Source organism: Penicillium bovifimosum, assembly GCF_028826915.1.
Source record: "Penicillium bovifimosum strain IBT 22155 chromosome Unknown utg000005l_segment0_segment0, whole genome shotgun sequence".
Lineage (NCBI taxonomy): Eukaryota > Fungi > Ascomycota > Eurotiomycetes > Eurotiales > Aspergillaceae > Penicillium > Penicillium bovifimosum.
In genome coordinates this window covers 6,203,253-6,220,608 of record NW_026622714.1, presented here as the reverse complement: position 1 = coordinate 6,220,608, position 17,356 = coordinate 6,203,253, and the positions used below count along the sequence as shown (strand labels likewise).

The following is a 17,356-nucleotide window of genomic DNA, read 5'->3' as shown; positions in this document are numbered from 1 at the left end:
GCCTGGAAGCTCCCCCGTTAAGATCTGGGCGGTGATGATAACGGTGACACTATTTTGATTACTGCCGGCATAAAAGATTCAGAGAGAAGGAATTTGATCCCCACGAGGTATCCCGTGACAACCTCGACATTCATAGAATTCCGCGGAAATGGTCGACAAAAATTCAGGACTTGAGTCCGCAAAGAAGGCGGATGTGACTCCTAAATCTGTTACATCTCACAAGCGCAAGAGAGATCACCATGGCTCCCAGCCTGCCGCAACGCCCACGCCGACGAAGAAGCCCAAGAAACGCGAAAGCTTGCCGATCAGAGAGGCCCCCGCTGTCGGCAGCGCCAAAACACACAAGCGTCTCAAGGATGCGCTCCAAGGAGATACTTCTCCGGAGGCGTCCCGGGAAGAAGGTTCTCTCTCGTCAGACCGCAGCAAAACGGCTGTTGCAGACTCACGTAACCGCCTCGGTGAAACAACGAAGAAAACAACGAAGAGCAAACGAAAGAGCACAGGAAACGATAATATCTCGGATGATGCGGCTGCGTCTGTGACCGGAGGAATGGGCGATGAGGTGGTCGAGGCGCCCGAAGCCGAACAGCGCAAACCAAAGAACAAGCATGCGGGCATTCTGTCGAAATTTGAGCGCACCAAGACGGTCTCCAGCGCTAAAGCCAAGAAGGCTGAACCCGAAGCTGTTCAAGATGAAGTCCCTGCGGTCGAGGCTGTCTATGCACAGGGTCTTGAACGACTGCCTCAGCCCGAAAATCCGCCCGAGCTAGAGCAACTCCCAACATATTCATCTCTACCCGCCTGGCTGGCCAACCCGTTGCGCAAATCAGCCCAAGACACGCAGAAGTTCTCAGAGCTTGGAATCAAGCCGGACTTACTTAAGATCCTCGAACAACATAATTACGACGAAGCTTTTGCTGTCCAGTCAGCTGTCATTCCCCTCCTACTGCAAGGCGCGCAGAACCACCCCGGAGATCTCTGTATCTCTGCCGCGACTGGATCAGGAAAAACACTTTCCTATGTTCTCCCACTAGTCACTGCTTTGCCGCCGAGACCTGCCTCTAGGCTGAGGGGGTTGATTGTAGTCCCTACCCGAGAGCTCGTGAAGCAAGCCCGCGAGACCTGTGAACTATGTGCTTCTGGATCCAAACTTCATATCGGGAGTGCGGTCGGTAATGTGGCTATTAAAGACGAGCAGAAACTATTGATGCGTGTGGACCAAGTCTACAACCCAGCTATTCGGAAACAACAACACGATGGACTGAAAGGAAACGACTGGATGAATTTGAGCCTGGAAGATTGTGTCAGCGTGGCAGTTGGCTCTACTGACTCTCTTCCTGGTCATATCCAGCAGTGCGAGCCTAACATCGACATCCTCATTTGCACTCCTGGTCGCCTGGTGGACCACATTCGCTACACCAAGGGATTCACCCTGAAATATCTCGAATGGCTTGTGATTGATGAAGCCGATCGTCTCCTGAACGAAAGTTTCCAGGAGTGGGTAGATGTCGTTATGAACTCGCTGAACAGTCGACAGGCCCCTGAGACCTTTGGGCCTGGTGGCAAGCTTCTGTCCGAACTTGGCCTTGCGATCGATGCACAGCCTCCTAGAAAGGTGGTTCTGAGTGCAACAATGACCCGTGACATCTCCAAGCTCAATTCTTTGCGTCTTGCCAACCCTAAGATGGTCATCATCGGGTCTGAGGAAACTGTTGATCAAGAAGATCCTTATGCTATTCATCCAGATGCTCACTTTGCCCTGCCTCCAACGCTCTCCGAGCACATTGTGCAAGTTGGCGATGGATCCCTCAAGCCGCTCTATCTATTGCGTCTTCTTTTGTCTCACATCGAGATCAGTGGAGACCGCGCTCTTCATGTGTCTGATTCATCCGACCCTGACACCTCCAGCAGCGACGATGACACTAGCTCTGATGATGATTCCAGTTCTGATGAGTCTGATGACGACACGTCATCTTCTGGGTCAGACTCGGAGGATTCGGACTCCGACTCTGACTCCGACTCGTCTGCCGATTCCTCCAGTTCTTCGGACTCGTCTGACTCAGAATCAGACGCCATGGATCTCGTCCCTGAGCCATCGCGTAAGACAGTTCTCATCTTCGCCAAATCATCTGAGTCGGCCTCTCGACTTTCACGTCTCATCTCTCTCCTGCATCCCCCACTGGCCAAGCGCATTGGGACTATTATCAAATCCAACAAGTCGTCCGCCTCTCGTAAAACACTGACTGCCTTCCGACAAGGCCGCATCTCAGTGATCGTGGCTACCGATCGCGCCTCTCGTGGTCTCGATCTTCCGTCTTTGACCCATGTTATCAACTACGATGTTCCGAGCAGCATCACTACTTACGTCCACCGAGTTGGACGTACAGCTCGAGCTGGCCGCCAAGGTTCTGCATGGACTCTCGTCGCTCACCGTGAAGGCCGCTGGTTCGCCAACGAGATCGCAGCTAGTGTAGATGGCCGGATTACACGTACTTCCAACATTGACCGCGTTCAGATCAAGGCTGATGCACTGGACTCACTCAAGTCCAAGTACGCAAAGGCTTTGGATAAGCTCGAGCAAGAAGTCAAGCGCGGGTAGAAGAATATGGAAGCGATTCAATGTATTTATGAGATGCTACGTGTTTGCATTCATAGCGATTGTATTTATCATAATTGACAAAATCTTAGAGTCTCCAAAGTTTCCTTCATCATAAAATCAAAGCGACGAAGCTTCGGAAGATCTTTCCCCCATCCGATTACGCCCGATGCACGCGAACGGCAAAGTTCGGATTTCGGAAGATCTTTGCCGGATGGGCGCGAGGTTCGTACGCGAGGCTCGAGCTCATTACCCGGGAGCGCAACCCGGGCTTTGCGGGGATTTAGGTCTCGGACCCCATGGGGGCGGGATTATTAATTCCCGAGACTCCAATAGACCGGGGTACCTACCGGGGTAACTTTAGGCTGAATTGGTTCGCAAATTGCTTGTTTTCATTCTTCCGCGGATGGCTTGAATGGCGTGCATGGCTTGCCAGGGGTTGGATAGCTTGAATAGCTTATTCTGAGCAAGGCTCATCGTGACTTCATCTCTTAGACGTCTAGCATCCATGCTCTGTTAATTGCGAAGACATTGCTTCCCTCTGCTGACAATATGGATGCCGCATCGAATCTTAAAAAGGCCCCTGTCATCGATAGCTACAGCTACTATGACAGTATCGAGACAATACCTACGCTTGCATCATGAGCCATGACAGCCAACGCTATTACCGGCATCAGGATCCGGTAAAATGTTCAGGCTAATTATTCGCATCAGACGTTTGACAATTCCGGGAAAACCCCCCTGTGAGATGATTGAGATCGACTGAGAGATTTCCTAACTTGGCTCAGTTGTGTGGGGAAGCTCTCCTTTGGCTTGGAATATAAATTGATGCCTTTGTCGTGAGCAGAAAGATTCCCAGACATTCATCCCTTCAGAGAGTGCCCTTTACAATGGCTGTCACTCCCGCATTGCTCGCCGTGCTGGCAGCTCTTGCGCCAACGGCGTTGGCGCAAAACAACCAAAGCTATGTGGACTACAACACTCAGGGCAACCCTGATCTCTACCCCGACACTATGGCCAAAATTGATTACGCCTTCCCCGACTGCGCCACTGGTCCGCTCAGCGAAACCATCGTCTGTGACACCACTGCGAGACCCCACGACAGAGCCGCCGCTCTGATCTCCATGTTCACCTTCGAAGAGCTAGTGAACAGCACCGGCAACCAAATGCCCGCCATCCCTCGACTTGGCCTTCCTCCCTACCAGGTTTGGAGTGAATCTCTCCATGGAGTGGCACGAGCCAATCTTACCGAGGAGGGAGACTACAGCTGGACAACCTCCTTCCCGTCTCCCATCCTGACCATGGCTGCTCTGAACCGCACCCTGGTCAACCAAATCGCTGGCATCATTTCGACTCAGGCCAGAGCACTCAACAACGGTGGTCGTTTCGGCCTCGATGTCTACTCTCCCAACATCAATGCCTTCCGCCACCCCGTCTGGGGCCGTGGACAGGAAACTCCGGGCGAGGATCCTTACCTTTGCTCAATCTACGGATACGAGTACATCACCGGCATTCAGGGTGGCGTCGACCCCGAGCACCTGAAGATCGCTGCGACGGCAAAGCACTACGCTGGCTATGACATCGAGAACTGGCGCAACCACTCAAGACTGGGCAACGATCTGACCATCAGTTCCTACGATCTCGCCAGCTACTTCACCCCCATGTTTGTGACTGCTGTGAGAGATGCCAGAGTTCACAGTGTGATGTCCTCGTACAACGCCGTCAACGGCGTTCCCTCATCGGCAAACACTTTCCTGCTCCAGACTTTGCTCCGCGACACCTGGGACTTTGTCCAGGATGGCTATGTTTCTTCTGATTGCGACGCTGCGTACAATGTTTTCAACCCCCATGAGTATGCCTCCACTCCCTCCCTCGCAGCTGCCAAGAGCATCCGGGCTGGAACCGACATCGATTGTGGTGCAACCTACCAGCTCTACCTGAACCAGTCAATTACCCAGAACGAAATTTCCCGCGGTGAAATTGAGCGTGCAGTCACTCGTTTCTACTCCAACCTTGTCAGCTTGGGATACTTCGATGGCAACAGCAGCGTCTACCGTGACATTGATTGGTCCGACGTTGTTGAGACTGATGCTTGGAACATCGCGCACGAAGCTGCCGTGGAAGGCATTGTTCTCCTCAAGAACGACGGCACCCTGCCCCTGTCAAAGAAGACCAAGAGTGTTGCATTGATCGGACCCTGGGCAAACGCCACCACTGCCATGCAGGGCAACTACTTCAGCACCGCCCCCTACCTCATCAGCCCGCTTGCTGCCTTCCAGGATTCGGATCTTGATGTCAACTACGCTTTCGGCACCAACATCTCCTCGGACTCTACCGCTGGTTTCGAAGCTGCCATCAAGGCTGCCAAGAAATCCGATGTCATCGTCTTTGCCGGTGGTATTGACAACACCATCGAGGAAGAAGGCATGGACCGCGAAGAGATCAACTGGCCCGGCAACCAGCTTCAGCTGATCGAGGAACTGAGCAAGCTCGGCAAGCCCTTGGTCGTTCTGCAGATGGGTGGTGGCCAAGTCGACTCCTCGTCGCTCAAGCACAGCAAGAAGGTCAACTCCATCGTCTGGGGTGGTTACCCTGGACAGTCCGGCGGTCTTGCCATTCTGGATATCCTCACCGGAAAGCGTGCCCCTGCTGGCCGTCTGACTACCACCCAATACCCTGCCGAGTATGCTCAGCAATTCCCTGTGACTGACATGAGCCTGCGTCCCAATGGCAGCAACCCTGGCCAGACCTACATGTGGTACACCGGCAAGCCAGTGTACGAGTTCGGCCACGGTCTGTTCTACACTACCTTCAAGGCATCTCTCGCTGCCTCTCACGGCCACAAGAAGGCATCCTACGACATTGGAGAGCTTCTCTCCCGCTCGCACACTGGATACAACGCCGGTGAGCTGATGCCTTTCATGAACTACACCGTTGATGTCAAGAACACCGGCAAGGTCACATCTGACTACACTGCCATGGCCTTTGTCAACACCAAGGCCGGACCCAGCCCTCACCCCAACAAGTGGCTGGTCAACTTCGATCGCCTCGGTGCTGTTGAGCCCCACTCCACCCGGACCATGACCATGCCCATCTCCTTGGACAACCTGGCTCGCACTGATGAGGATGGCAACCGCGTTGTCTACCCTGGCAAGTACGAGCTTGCCCTGAACAATGAGCGGGATGCTGTTCTGTCGTTCACTTTGACCGGCGACGCTACCACTATTGCCCTCTGGCCCAAGGAGGAGCAGCTTATCCTTCCTTCTTAATTCTTTCACTTCTTGGATTCGGATTCGAGGTAACTAGATGTTGTCTGAGTCTCAATCATGTACTAGTTAGATAGAACAATCATTCAATATATCTCTTCTGTCCAATTCCAAATCTACTGCTCCCATTAACCTAAGCACTTTCTGTAAATAAATGAATTGCCCGAGAGGAGTAGGTATGCCTTCGAACTGAAGATGCTCAGGTGGTATACTACCTTGAAGACAATAGATCCAAGTGAAATTTTCTGGAGGTAGGTGAACATTGAATATTACAAGAGGAGCCCGATCAAGACAACATCACATAGACCGCCCCGGCGATAAGGGAAACAAGAAGTATAGTTAGGATGGCCGCACCAGCTCTATCCCCGTTATCGATATGTATGGTTGGCAATTCGGTGTCCGGCTCGTCATCACCAGTTCCTGCAGCACTGTTCCCCTCACTGTTTCCACCGGTGGCAGCAGTCAAGGGAGCGCTAACATCAGCAACCAGTAGCCCTGTAAGCAGTTCCAAGACGCCCATCTGCTCTCCCACCCCGACGTTACCATCATATTTCCCAGAGCTCCATTTGAATCCACAGAAGGTGCCTGTCTCACCACCCTGACACTGTGCCACCGCGGCCTCCGCCGTTGGGCGCAGCTTGTTTGATATTATTGTGTCATAGGTGTAAGGGGCGTATTGTGTCACTTCCGCAAGCCATCTACTCAGATATGCTTTGAAGCTCAATTGATCGGTGTTGCAGCTGCCAGTGAACTCGCAAAGTGGCTCCTGCATGATGTTCGCCTTGGAGAAGAAGTGATTACTGGCCCTGAGAAGGCCATCCGTGCGATTTTGCCAGACCGAGGACGAATCCAAAGAGACTTCCGAAGTCTCAGCGGTCCAGTTATACATAACCGAGGCGCCGTGAAGCCAGACTCCAGCATTATATGACCATCGGTTATGATCATGACTTGAGCAGTTGTCTACCTCGGTCGTGCCATCGAAGACTTCGTAATTTGGGCCCAATAGACCAATGGCCTTAGACCAATTCCACGTTTTGGTAGCCCATTCTGCATATGTCTTGTTTCCAGTGTATCGCGCTAGTCTCGATGAGATATCGAAAAAGCACCCGTTGGCAATGCTGTTCTTATAGAGGAACCCTGTGATATGACACGGCACAATCAGTCATATGCCCATAGACCAGAACACCTTACAACTCCCCACACATACCAGCATTCCAATGATAGATCTGCCATTTGAGACCACCACCACAAGTCGCATTATGCCATCGATGAGCCTGTTGATTGAAAACGCCCTGTACCATGGCGAGCCAATCCGGAACGTCGTCTGGGGGACTGGGGAAGTTTCGCTCAGCGGCAATCATAACACTGAGGGCCCAGAAACATTGATCATCGTTGCCCTCTGTGTATGTCTGGTTAGCGGGCATAAAGTCGCCTTTAGCCCCTGCCTGATGGATTAATGCCTGTCTGGTGATATCGTTGTAGGAGTCATCTCCAGTATAGGACCAGTAGTTGACCAGAGCACCAAAGAAGGCGCCTGCCTCCCACCAGTAGTAGGGCTCAGGTAGGTTTCCCGGTGTGTCGCCGGAATTATTGCCCGAGTAGAAGCTAACAAGATCATACGCAACCGTGCTGGCAGCAGACTTAATCGACTCTAGCTGTCAGTGTTAGAACATGCATATTGATTTACTTGAGATGAATCGTTGGCACATACCAGGGTTCTCAAAGTCAACGTAAATGCCTGCCGCGGTGGTGTGCGGCACCAGGAGTGCAATAATTGCTGAGAGGAGAACCCATGACTTGGAATGAACCAACCGAGAGCAGGTAGGCAACATGAGTGAATGTTAGAGGCAAGAGCTTTGGCGACGTCAAGTCAAAGTGACCTGTTTTGATGTTTGATGCATATGGTATGTCCAAAAGGGTAAACGATAGCATGCAGGGAAGAAGACAGAATGAAGTGGATAAAGCATTGAGGAATTATTTGAGAAATAGGAGTAAAGTAAATCGGGAGAGGAATTTCCCATGAAAGAGATATGAGATCCATAGCACCTTGGCAGTTAGAGAGTTAATTATACCCAAAAGGCATCCAAGAGGACCCAAGACCTACTGTGTCGAATGACTGGAATCCCGCCAAAGAATCGGGACCAGGCGGAAGGCCATCACAGTGTCAGGGGTGTGCGATGCTGATCTCATTGCCTGTCTTCTACCCCCCTTACCGAGCGCCAAGTCTGCCAAAATTAGGCTGCCTGCGAGGCTGCGAATAACTTCGATCTGGCTGCTTGGCGAGGGGGTATTGGGCGCGAATTTGAGCTCAACGAGGCTACTCCAGGCGCGGCAGATACGGATGACATCCACCATCTGCTGCTGTTTCAGGAAGATCTGACGCTGACGATCGGATCTCCGCGATCTCCTTGGCCCTGCTGAAACAAGTGTCGAACAATCAAAGCCCACGAAACAATGACATCGCAAAGCGTCGTCTTGGCGCCCAGACTAGACCTGCTCAGCCCATCTTGGCTAGCCAAATTCAAGAGATTCTCCCTTGGCTTGAGGGGCCCCTGAGGCCTTGGAGGTTCAGGTAGGCTGAGCAGCTATTGCAAGTGAAACGCCAAACACGAGTGCTGATGTTGATGTTGATGTCGATGTTGGTGGACGACTGGCGCCAAGAATGGTAAAATGGACATTCGATAAGTGTCCCCGGTGTCCCGTGACTGGTGCTGCACAGCAAAATATCCTCATACGGTACTAGCCTACGAGTAAACAGGAAAGTGTGGACTACAAGTTATACTTAGGTATCGAGCTAGAGCAAGACTTTCTGTCGTATATCTTAAGTCTTTCTTAATAGACATTAGAGGTAGGCTCTACTCTGAGTACTCTCTAGGTATGGCTTGGATATAGGCCAACCTTCCCGTCGCTGTTATCGGTGGTCTGTACCTTGAGCTCCTAATGTCTAGTCGCCGCGAGTCGGCTTAAGGAGGATAGCGAAGCGCTTTAGGTCAGAATGCACTGAACTCAACAATCTTATGATCTCTAATTATCCAGGGAGCAACGACTCAACACGATTGTGCGCACGGTCATCGCAGATCTACCATGTGGCGTCATGGAAAGTAGCCGATTGGCGTCGAGCGCACAGAAATGGATGTGTACTATACATGTGTGCATCGCCAGGACAGTCTTAAATCCAGCGAAATGAATGTCCTAGGTCAATTCGAGTCAACCTTGTAAAATTTGAAAAGAAAAGGTGATTGCTGCGCATCGAAGCATGCCATACATCACAAACGAGAACAAGTCAGACTTTCAAGGGCTGCCCCTGACTTTTGAGAATTGAGGCGACACCCTGATGGCCTCTCAACGCCGCTGCTCGAAGGGGTGTTTTGTAAATGCCAGCACGAATAGTACTGTCGGCACCTCGGGCAAGAAGCAGCTGCACTATTTGAACATTGCCCAACCCGGCGGCTGCATGCAAGGCAGTCCCATGAATCCTGCCACGACCGTGAACGTCGGCTCCGTTGTCAAGCAATAGTTTCACTGTATCAAACTCTCCTTTTGTAGTAGCAACGATTAGTGCTGTACCGTGTTGCCCATGTTCGGCATTGACATTGGCACCGTTCTCTAGGAGCATTTTCACGAGCTTCTGATCACCATTTTTTGATGCCGCTTGGAGAGCGGTGCCGTGCCCTCCAGCTGCCGCGTTGATGTCGGCACCGTTGTCCAGGAGAAGTCGTACTATTTCCTCATGCTGGCCCACACAGGCCGCTATAAGAGCGGTTCCCCACATCCCACCCTCTCGGTTGATATCCGCGTGATAATTCAACAGGGTGAGCACCATATCCCTCTGGCCTTGATATGCCGCTGCTTGCAAAGCTGTTTCCACACCATCCTTTTGGGAATCTGGATCGGCGCCCTTTTCAAGTAAGAAAGTTACTACTTCCCAGTGACCCGCCTGAGCGGCAGCTTCCAAAGGGCTAGCGTACATCTCACTCTCGGCATTGATATTTGCGTTGCTCTGGAGCAAGATCTCCACAGTTTCCAGCTGGCCACTTTCACACGCACTGATCAGGGGAGTCCCATCCCATCCTCCACACGGACCATCAACGTCGGCCCCCTTCTCAAGTAGAAGCCTGACGGTAATGTTTTGTCCACTTTTGGCCGCAATTGAAAGTGGGGTACTGCTCTCATCATCTGCTGCTCCGTTCGGATTTGCTCCGTGGGAAAGAAGTATACGCGGCACATTCAGTTGGTCATATGAGATCGCATACATCAATGGTGTCCAGTTCCTGTTGTCTGTTTGATCCACGGGATACCGCTGTTCCAAGAAGTAGGTCACGACTGCTTCAATTCCGAACAAGGCAGCGAGATGAAATCCATTCAGGCCTTTCGGAAATTTCTGGCTCCAATTCTTCTCCTCCAAGGGTCTCGACGGGGCACGTTTTGCTTGCACGGCAGCCTCAACCTTCGGCTCGTCTAGCAGGAATTCGATAACACCAGACTGTAAATCGCCTGCCAATCTCACATGGTCACCCCAGTGGTCTGCCGCGTACGAGTAGAACGGATATGATCTCAAACGCGCCTCAAACGCTTCGTCGCTGTTGCGACTTCCAGATCCGAATATATCAAATGAAAGGTAAGTGACACATAGACTGCTGATTTCATTTTCGGCATTGGGGAAAATTGATGGCTTCTTCCGCTCGAGGTATTCCCGCGTCGTATAATGAGCCAGTCGAATGATCCCACTCTCGTTTTCAACGGTGACAAGGCCAGCGCACACAGCAATTATGTCCTCAATTTCTGAAATATTCTCTTCGTCGAGGGCCGATTCTCCTCTTTCTATCGCAAGTGCATGCTGAAGCTCCAATGAATTGAGGGGTCTTCTTGCACATGTGAGCCAAGAAAGGGTTTGTATTGCCAATTCGGTCTGCTCTGTGAACTGCCCTTGAATGCGCTTGATTGCCTTGTCATAGGCATCGTCGTATGCATATTCATTGCAGCCCTGCGAAAGCTCTCTCAGAGCCGCCCGAACAGACTTAGCTGACCTTCTGCCAATCAATGACTCAAAATGGAGCTGCGCAAGTAGAAACCTGAGAATTAATAAGCAGGTTGATTGAGCTTCCATTCCAACAAACGATTTCAGAAACAAAGACTCACATCCCCTGTACATGGCCTGAGACGACGGCTATGATTTCCTCTTGCAATGCGAGGTTCCGGGTCACAAATCCCGGGAGCCGGAACATGTTACCCTCAAGATATTGTCGAACGTCATCGTCATTGGCACGGATTTCGAGACAGCTACCGCCTTTGAAAATATTGTATATCTCTGTAGGCCTCGACGTGGCAAGAATATTCAGTCCAGCATCATCACGCATCTTCATGATCTCAGCCAGAAACCTTGCGCGGCAAGTCGATTGGCACTCATCGAGAGCATCAACAACAATGAACACATAAGAATAAGTGGATGCAACGGAGTGGAGAGCTTTCGATATATCGCCAAATTGTGGACGCGTCGATGTAGTTTTGTACCGCCTATGAAGTTCTTTCACCACATCCGGTACAGACGATTTCCGCTGGGCCAACTGTTTCAGCAGACTCAAAAGCAAGGCAGGTGCATCTTGCTCATCTTGTCGATTGTAGTTGCAATAAATATAAGCTATGCCGACATCCGAGTTGTCCTCAAAACGCGTAGTCAAATCGTCAATCACGATAGCAGAGCATATTGTCTTCCCTGCACCTGGTATCCCTGGACAAAAGAGAGTAGCTTGGCGAGTATGAAGCCAGTCCGTATACTCTTTTGAAGCAAGAAGCCACTGCCCTGTCCCTGCTTGTCGTCGACTCAGGAAATCACTTTGCTGGCAAGCGTAATCGACCGGTGTCAGCCAGTCGAGAATGAAACTATCTTCATGGCTGCCTTGTCGCTGGTTGAGCTGCTCTAAGGTCTTTTTTGTCGCAGCCATCGTTTGGCTATGGATGTTAGACGTTTGGGTATGCGGCGAAGGTTGAGCAGGGGAGAAGGGGGAGAAGGGAAAGAAGGAAGTACCTGGATACGGCATTTAAAAACGCCCGTAGCAATGTCACATTACTTAATAACCGATCTCGCAGGCCGGCAATCTCTTTGGGCTCCCATGAAATCCTCTTCCAAATACTCCGGGCCTTTTTATGTAGCGACGTGCCGCAATATTCAATGACTTTATATTTCCCGATTGCAACTTCAAGCTCTTTCAGCAGAGTCCAACAACTGTGACTGATTTGTTCCAATTGCTTGTGGTGGTGATCATCCATATCAAAGTCCGGCTGTTGCACGTCAACATCTTGGAGGATGATTGCCAGAGTTCTCACCCTATCAAAGGGAAGAGGTCAGTTGTTGCCCGACTACATGACCAAGTAGAATGAACGCACTCTCTGGAAATACTGTTGAATTGAATTGGCGCGCCAACAAAGTCCTTTCGAAGTTTATTGGCCAGAGTCACAACTGAGACGAGGTCTCCGAAGCTCAACCCGAAACTCATCGTGGGTATATCGAAGTTCTGATATGATATTGCTTCGGAGATAATGTGCGAGAGACGCTGAGTTCTAAATACTATGTCTGTTGTTTGTACTATGGCCACGTGGTGTATCTTAGTCAGCAGTCAGGCGGAAGGCTGCTACCCAGCCTTCCACCTGAACCCCTTAGAGAGACATTATGAACAACAAAGAGACACAATCGGAATCCGATCCCTACGCAAGCAATTGCAACAACCTGCCCTTCGTCTGAGACAAGCAGGCAGTAGACCTGCCAACAATGTCAGACTTGTTATTTTCACACAGCAAATCCCATATGTTAGACCCGTTAGCGCTTTGGGCGCAGCAATTTGGCATAGGAACCAGGGGATTGATTGGTTGACAGACCATCCCCTCGAAGGCTGTTCTTGCATTAGCGTGTGTGTTGTCTATGTCCTTTGCCACAAAAAGACATCTTAGCATGTAGATGGCCATTTAGAAGATATCCAGTAGCCCCGACCTTCGTATTATAGCCGCCGATGGTGGATGCAGTGGGTTGGCTAGAATCTTAGAAGCAGCGGCGCTTAGCAAAGACTGGTTTCAGGATTGTTTACTTTTCTGTGAGGAATTGCCCAAGTGGCGATGGTCTCCATGAGACCGGAATGTTTGCTTGCTGATCTCATCGAGTCCTCCATTGTGGCTTAGACGATCATGGAAGTGTTGTTTTCAGGGTCCTGCACTGAGCCTTGAGGCTGCACATCGAAACTGCCCAATCGCCAGAAGTACACTGGCAGTAAGTATCTCACATGGAGATCGTAGAACACGTGGCACGGGTATCAGTGGTAGATATACCATGGTCCATGGATGGAAGCGAGAACATGTTACATGGCAAAGCATTGGGTGAATGTTTCAGAATTTCTGGACAAAGTGATGGTTAGGGCCGGCGCCAAAACGAAGTGATCAAATAGAAACCTGAGGAATAAAGGATTGATGCCTGGAATATTGGGCAAATAGGCGTCAATGCTGACCACGGGATGGCGTAATGGATATGATTGGCGGTCCCCGTCGATCTCCGATAACGTCAAGAGAACCCCCCCGCAGTCGGCGGAGCGCCGGTTTTTCTTGCGCGTATCGCTCTCATGCTATCAATATTGGGCTATGAACCCGAGCCCGCCAAATACACAGCCCGGACAGGGTGGTTCCAGCCCTGGTAACGCGGTTCCCTCGGCATCTTCGAAGGGGCCTTTGGCTGGTGGTCGTCAGATCACTAGAAACCGCGCGAGCTATAGTTGTCACACGTGTAGGCGTCGGAAGGTAAAATGTGACAAGGTATGTCGTTCTAACCCGCACCACCCCTGGGCGCATGTTCCACGCTGACATGTATCTCTTTCTAGATACATCCTATATGTGGAAACTGCTCGAAGAACAACACGAAATGCACATATGATGTCTCGTTGCGAAAAGAAGACGATTTGCGCGATGGCTCCTACCAACCTATGCATGGCAGCAAACGAAGGAGGGAGACATCCCGAACATTGGAGGAGGATGTGGACGAGATCCAGTCAATCTATGGACGCTTAAAGCGGGCAGGGTCCACAGGCGAGAAGCCTGAATCCAGCGCCATTGAGTCGAGACTTGACAAGCTTATGTCCATGATCGAACGCCTCGGTGGGAGAGATCAAACCCTTGAAGCTGTCGGGATACAAGCACCCACTCCCAATGCGAACGTGACATCCTCACAGTCAGATGATTCATGGCCGAATGATAGTCGGAACAGGAACAAGACACGGTCACGATCATCCAGTCCACGTCGCATTGTTGCAGAGTCGGGCAGTGACGAGTTTCCCATACCATCAGGCCAGGATACCGATCTGGTAGACCCGGTTGGCAGTTTGAACTTGGGCCATTTGAGCCTGGAGGACGGTGGACGGTCAAGGTTAGTTGAACTCAACCTTCATTGGAGATATCTTAATTGACCATAGCTAGATATGTCGGCACCACGTATTGGGCTTATATCTCTGACGAGGTATGCTGCTCAAGTTGCCCCACTATCAGATCAGACAGCATCGACTAACTCGCATCTAGCTCAATGAACTCAATGAGCTCCTCAGGCATCAAAATAGATCGCACGACCAGTCTTTGCCTGAAAAGAGCAGCGAAGAGATAACGGACGCTCTTCCAGACGGTCAAAAAACATGGAGAGAATCAATAGGAAGCTCGACATACTCTGTAACGCCAAGGGCACATTCCTTCCAACAGTCTATAATATTCCCTTCCGGCGACTCCCCCTCGGTGGATGAGAAGCCGGTCGAGCCCGAAATGCTCGAGCACATTCCAACTAGGCGACAGAGCCATATTCTATACAAAGGATTCATTTCCGGTGTACATGCCATCAGTCCTGTGATCCACCCCCCAACTATCCTCAAGCTATATAATTCATTTTGGGATTGGTATGACCACACCAGTTATTCAGGGGAGTCATGCCCAAACCCATCGTTTATTCCACTGCTGTACGCCATGTGGTATGCGGGCTCAGTGACGATCTCTATCCGAGCAATCAAAGCTGAGTTCGACGTGTCCTCGCGGTCTGTACTTTCGACAATATACAGCGAAGAGGTTACGAGATGGCTTACAAAGATCAAATTTCCGCGCAGTCCCTCGTTACAAGGCCTCGCTGCGTATCTCATCGTGCAGACTATCGTCACGAAAGAAGAAGAGCCTTTGACGAGCAGTATCTTCGTTAGTCTGGCTATGAGGGTTGCGCAAACTATGGGCTTGCATCGGGATCCAGCTAAATTTGGCATAGAGCCATGCGAAGCGGAGTATCGGCGCCGGTTATGGTGGCATATCATCCACATGGACTGTGTCGTCGCGATGTCCAGCGGTCTGCCTCCACTTGTGAGCGATGAGAATTATTGGGATGTCAACGAGACGAGTGAAATCAAAGACACGCTGTTGGGAAGCCCTGCTGCCGAGTCCTACGCGAGGCTGATTGCTTCGCAAGAGCGTTTGCCCGACAATCCAGACGATCCCACTGTCTGCGGCGGACCTTCAATGGTCAACGTCTACTACCTCACCGCAAGAGGGAAATACACCATGGCTCGTAAGTATTACTCGCCTGTTCCAATGTCCGTATGCTGACTCTTCTCAGGCGCTATTCGCCGAATCTTAAGGATCCAACTAGGAACAAAGCCGTTGACCAGGCAGGACATGGAAGAGCTCCGGTCGATCCTCCTTGACTTGCAGTTGAAATTAAATTCCATAATCACCAGAATTCCCGAAGGAAATGCCTCCAATCATCTGTCAATGCCAGGCACCGGATCATTCTCCACTTCCATGCCCAAATCCCCACCAGACGACCGTTCTTCCGATAATGAGCTTCCAGGTGATGGCCCAACTGGATGTCCAGAGCAGTATCACTCGCCTGTTCTTATCAGCTTCCACAAATGGGCAAAAATACTTCTTTCTCTGTACATTGACAAGGTGTGATTGTTTCTGAAATGCTTCGACAATGCGCCCTGACTGACTCTTCCCAGGCCTTCTGTGTGGCCTATCAGCCTTTCCTAAAGAACGCTCGCAGTCGAATCTGGCCAGCGGCCCGTCAGAGGTTTGTGCATTGCACACTTTCCATGAAATGAGTCTCCATGTTAACCCTTGTAGTGCACTTCGCCATTGCCATGGGTTCATGACAAAATTTATACAGCTTGCGACGGAACCTGATTTTCAGCCTTTTCACTGGAGCTGGCCTGGGTAAGCCTTCTTGTGCTTGTAGACCTTCCGCGGCTTGAAGCTAATATTCTTCCAGCAACCATCAACCAATGCATGCTACAATGTACGAGTTCATTCCTGAATATTGGTGACCACGCTAAACAAAGACGTAGGATTATGCTTATTGATCTATATGAGCGACCCTACAGCCCTGAGGCATCGAAATCCCGCGCTTTCATCGACAGCATACTCGCACTCTCTGGCCCTGATGGAGGCGTTGTAGGTGGTGAAGACGGCGTCTCCACGCAGCGACCATTGAAGGACGGTGGGCGTGAAGCCTGGGATATGATCCGTCGCCTTCGCCAGAAGGCTTGGCAAAAGGCTGGACTCGATCCCCAAATGCTCTGGACCGAACAAGGCCAGATCCAGGCCTGTGTCGCTTCACCAGCTGCCCCCAACGGAAGCGAGGACTCTGTATCCTCGGACACTACCCATGCTGGGTCTTCAATTTCAGCACTGTCTGGTCGTTCCTTGGCGCCACGCCCTCAACCGAGCGATTTCAACAAAACGTTTGACAACATTACACGCTCCCATACTTTCTCGAATCCTGTTACCCCGGTGGCTACAAGCAGCCCTCTTCGATATCAAAACCATCTGCAAGATTACTTCTTGCCTGCCCCTTTAAAGTCTGAGCTTGGTCCTACCTCGGAGATCGATGCTATATCGCCCTGCATCGACTCATCGCCATCCAATCACAATATGGCCTCCTTCCCTGGTCCATTAACAGGGAACCTTTCGTCCACGGTGCACCTTCCACATGTTCAACAACTACAGTCCGATGTTACTGTTCCTGGCGACACACCCTTCATAGATCCAATGTCTACAAACATTCCCCCCATGGGCGCTCCTACACCGCCGTCAATGGCCGATCCCAACCTCAATTTCGACTGGGACCAGTGGGACGCTGTATTCGGACAACACCTCCCTGTTGCAGATGACCTGATGGCATTGGATCCAGTTGCAGGCCTCGATCATACTCTGGATGCGGCAAACTCAACAGATAATGGCAACTACCCGGTCGATCTGCCTACTTCATATGAAAACGGGCTTCCCCGCTCTACTACAGCAATGAATTTCACCTCGTGGAATGGGAACAGCGCTGAAGATTGGTCGGGGTATCCTTAGTACTAACCTACACGTCCAATTGACTGCAAATGTATATTCTTCAGATCTATAGGTTTCATTCATAGCTTCTGACGTCAGCCGTTTTACCGTACACGATTTAAACCAAACCGATCACGGTGATCAAGTTACGAAGGAA

The 17,356-nt window shown here is 51.0% G+C and overlaps 5 protein-coding genes across 5 annotated transcripts; 3 read left to right on the top strand and 2 right to left on the bottom strand.

The window, feature by feature from the left end:
• Nucleotides 1–148: 148 nt before the first annotated feature.
• Nucleotides 149–2,599, top strand: N7515_007585 (putative ATP-dependent RNA helicase DBP6; the record flags this gene model as incomplete). The annotated part of the gene is made up of 1 exon (XM_056668329.1): nt 149–2,599. One exon carries the CDS (start codon nt 149–151, stop codon nt 2,597–2,599), a length of 2,451 nt encoding a protein of 816 aa, XP_056521925.1.
• Nucleotides 2,600–3,486: 887 nt separating this feature from the next.
• xlnD (beta-xylosidase XylA) lies at nt 3,487–5,865 on the top strand (the record flags this gene model as incomplete). Its single annotated transcript, XM_056668328.1, has 1 exon — nt 3,487–5,865. One exon carries the CDS (start codon nt 3,487–3,489, stop codon nt 5,863–5,865), a length of 2,379 nt encoding a protein of 792 aa, XP_056521924.1.
• A 283-nt stretch (nt 5,866–6,148) lies between these two features.
• Nucleotides 6,149–7,694, bottom strand: N7515_007583 (glycoside hydrolase family 76 protein; the record flags this gene model as incomplete). Its single annotated transcript, XM_056668327.1, has 3 exons — nt 6,149–6,999; nt 7,070–7,513; nt 7,574–7,694. 3 exons carry the CDS (start codon nt 7,692–7,694, stop codon nt 6,149–6,151), a joined length of 1,416 nt encoding a protein of 471 aa, XP_056521923.1.
• A 1,451-nt stretch (nt 7,695–9,145) lies between these two features.
• N7515_007582 (ankyrin repeat domain-containing protein) lies at nt 9,146–12,356 on the bottom strand (the record flags this gene model as incomplete). The annotated part of the gene is made up of 4 exons (XM_056668326.1): nt 9,146–10,934; nt 11,002–11,811; nt 11,888–12,187; nt 12,247–12,356. The coding sequence occupies 4 exons, from the start codon at nt 12,354–12,356 to the stop codon at nt 9,146–9,148; spliced, it is 3,009 nt and encodes a 1,002-aa protein (XP_056521922.1).
• A 991-nt stretch (nt 12,357–13,347) lies between these two features.
• Nucleotides 13,348–17,220, top strand: N7515_007581 (putative C6 transcription factor; the record flags this gene model as incomplete). Its single annotated transcript, XM_056668325.1, has 9 exons — nt 13,348–13,656; nt 13,722–14,263; nt 14,314–14,353; nt 14,413–15,430; nt 15,479–15,810; nt 15,864–15,934; nt 15,988–16,077; nt 16,133–16,159; nt 16,209–17,220. The coding sequence occupies 9 exons, from the start codon at nt 13,348–13,350 to the stop codon at nt 17,218–17,220; spliced, it is 3,441 nt and encodes a 1,146-aa protein (XP_056521921.1).
• Between the last annotated feature and the right edge of the window lie 136 nt (nt 17,221–17,356).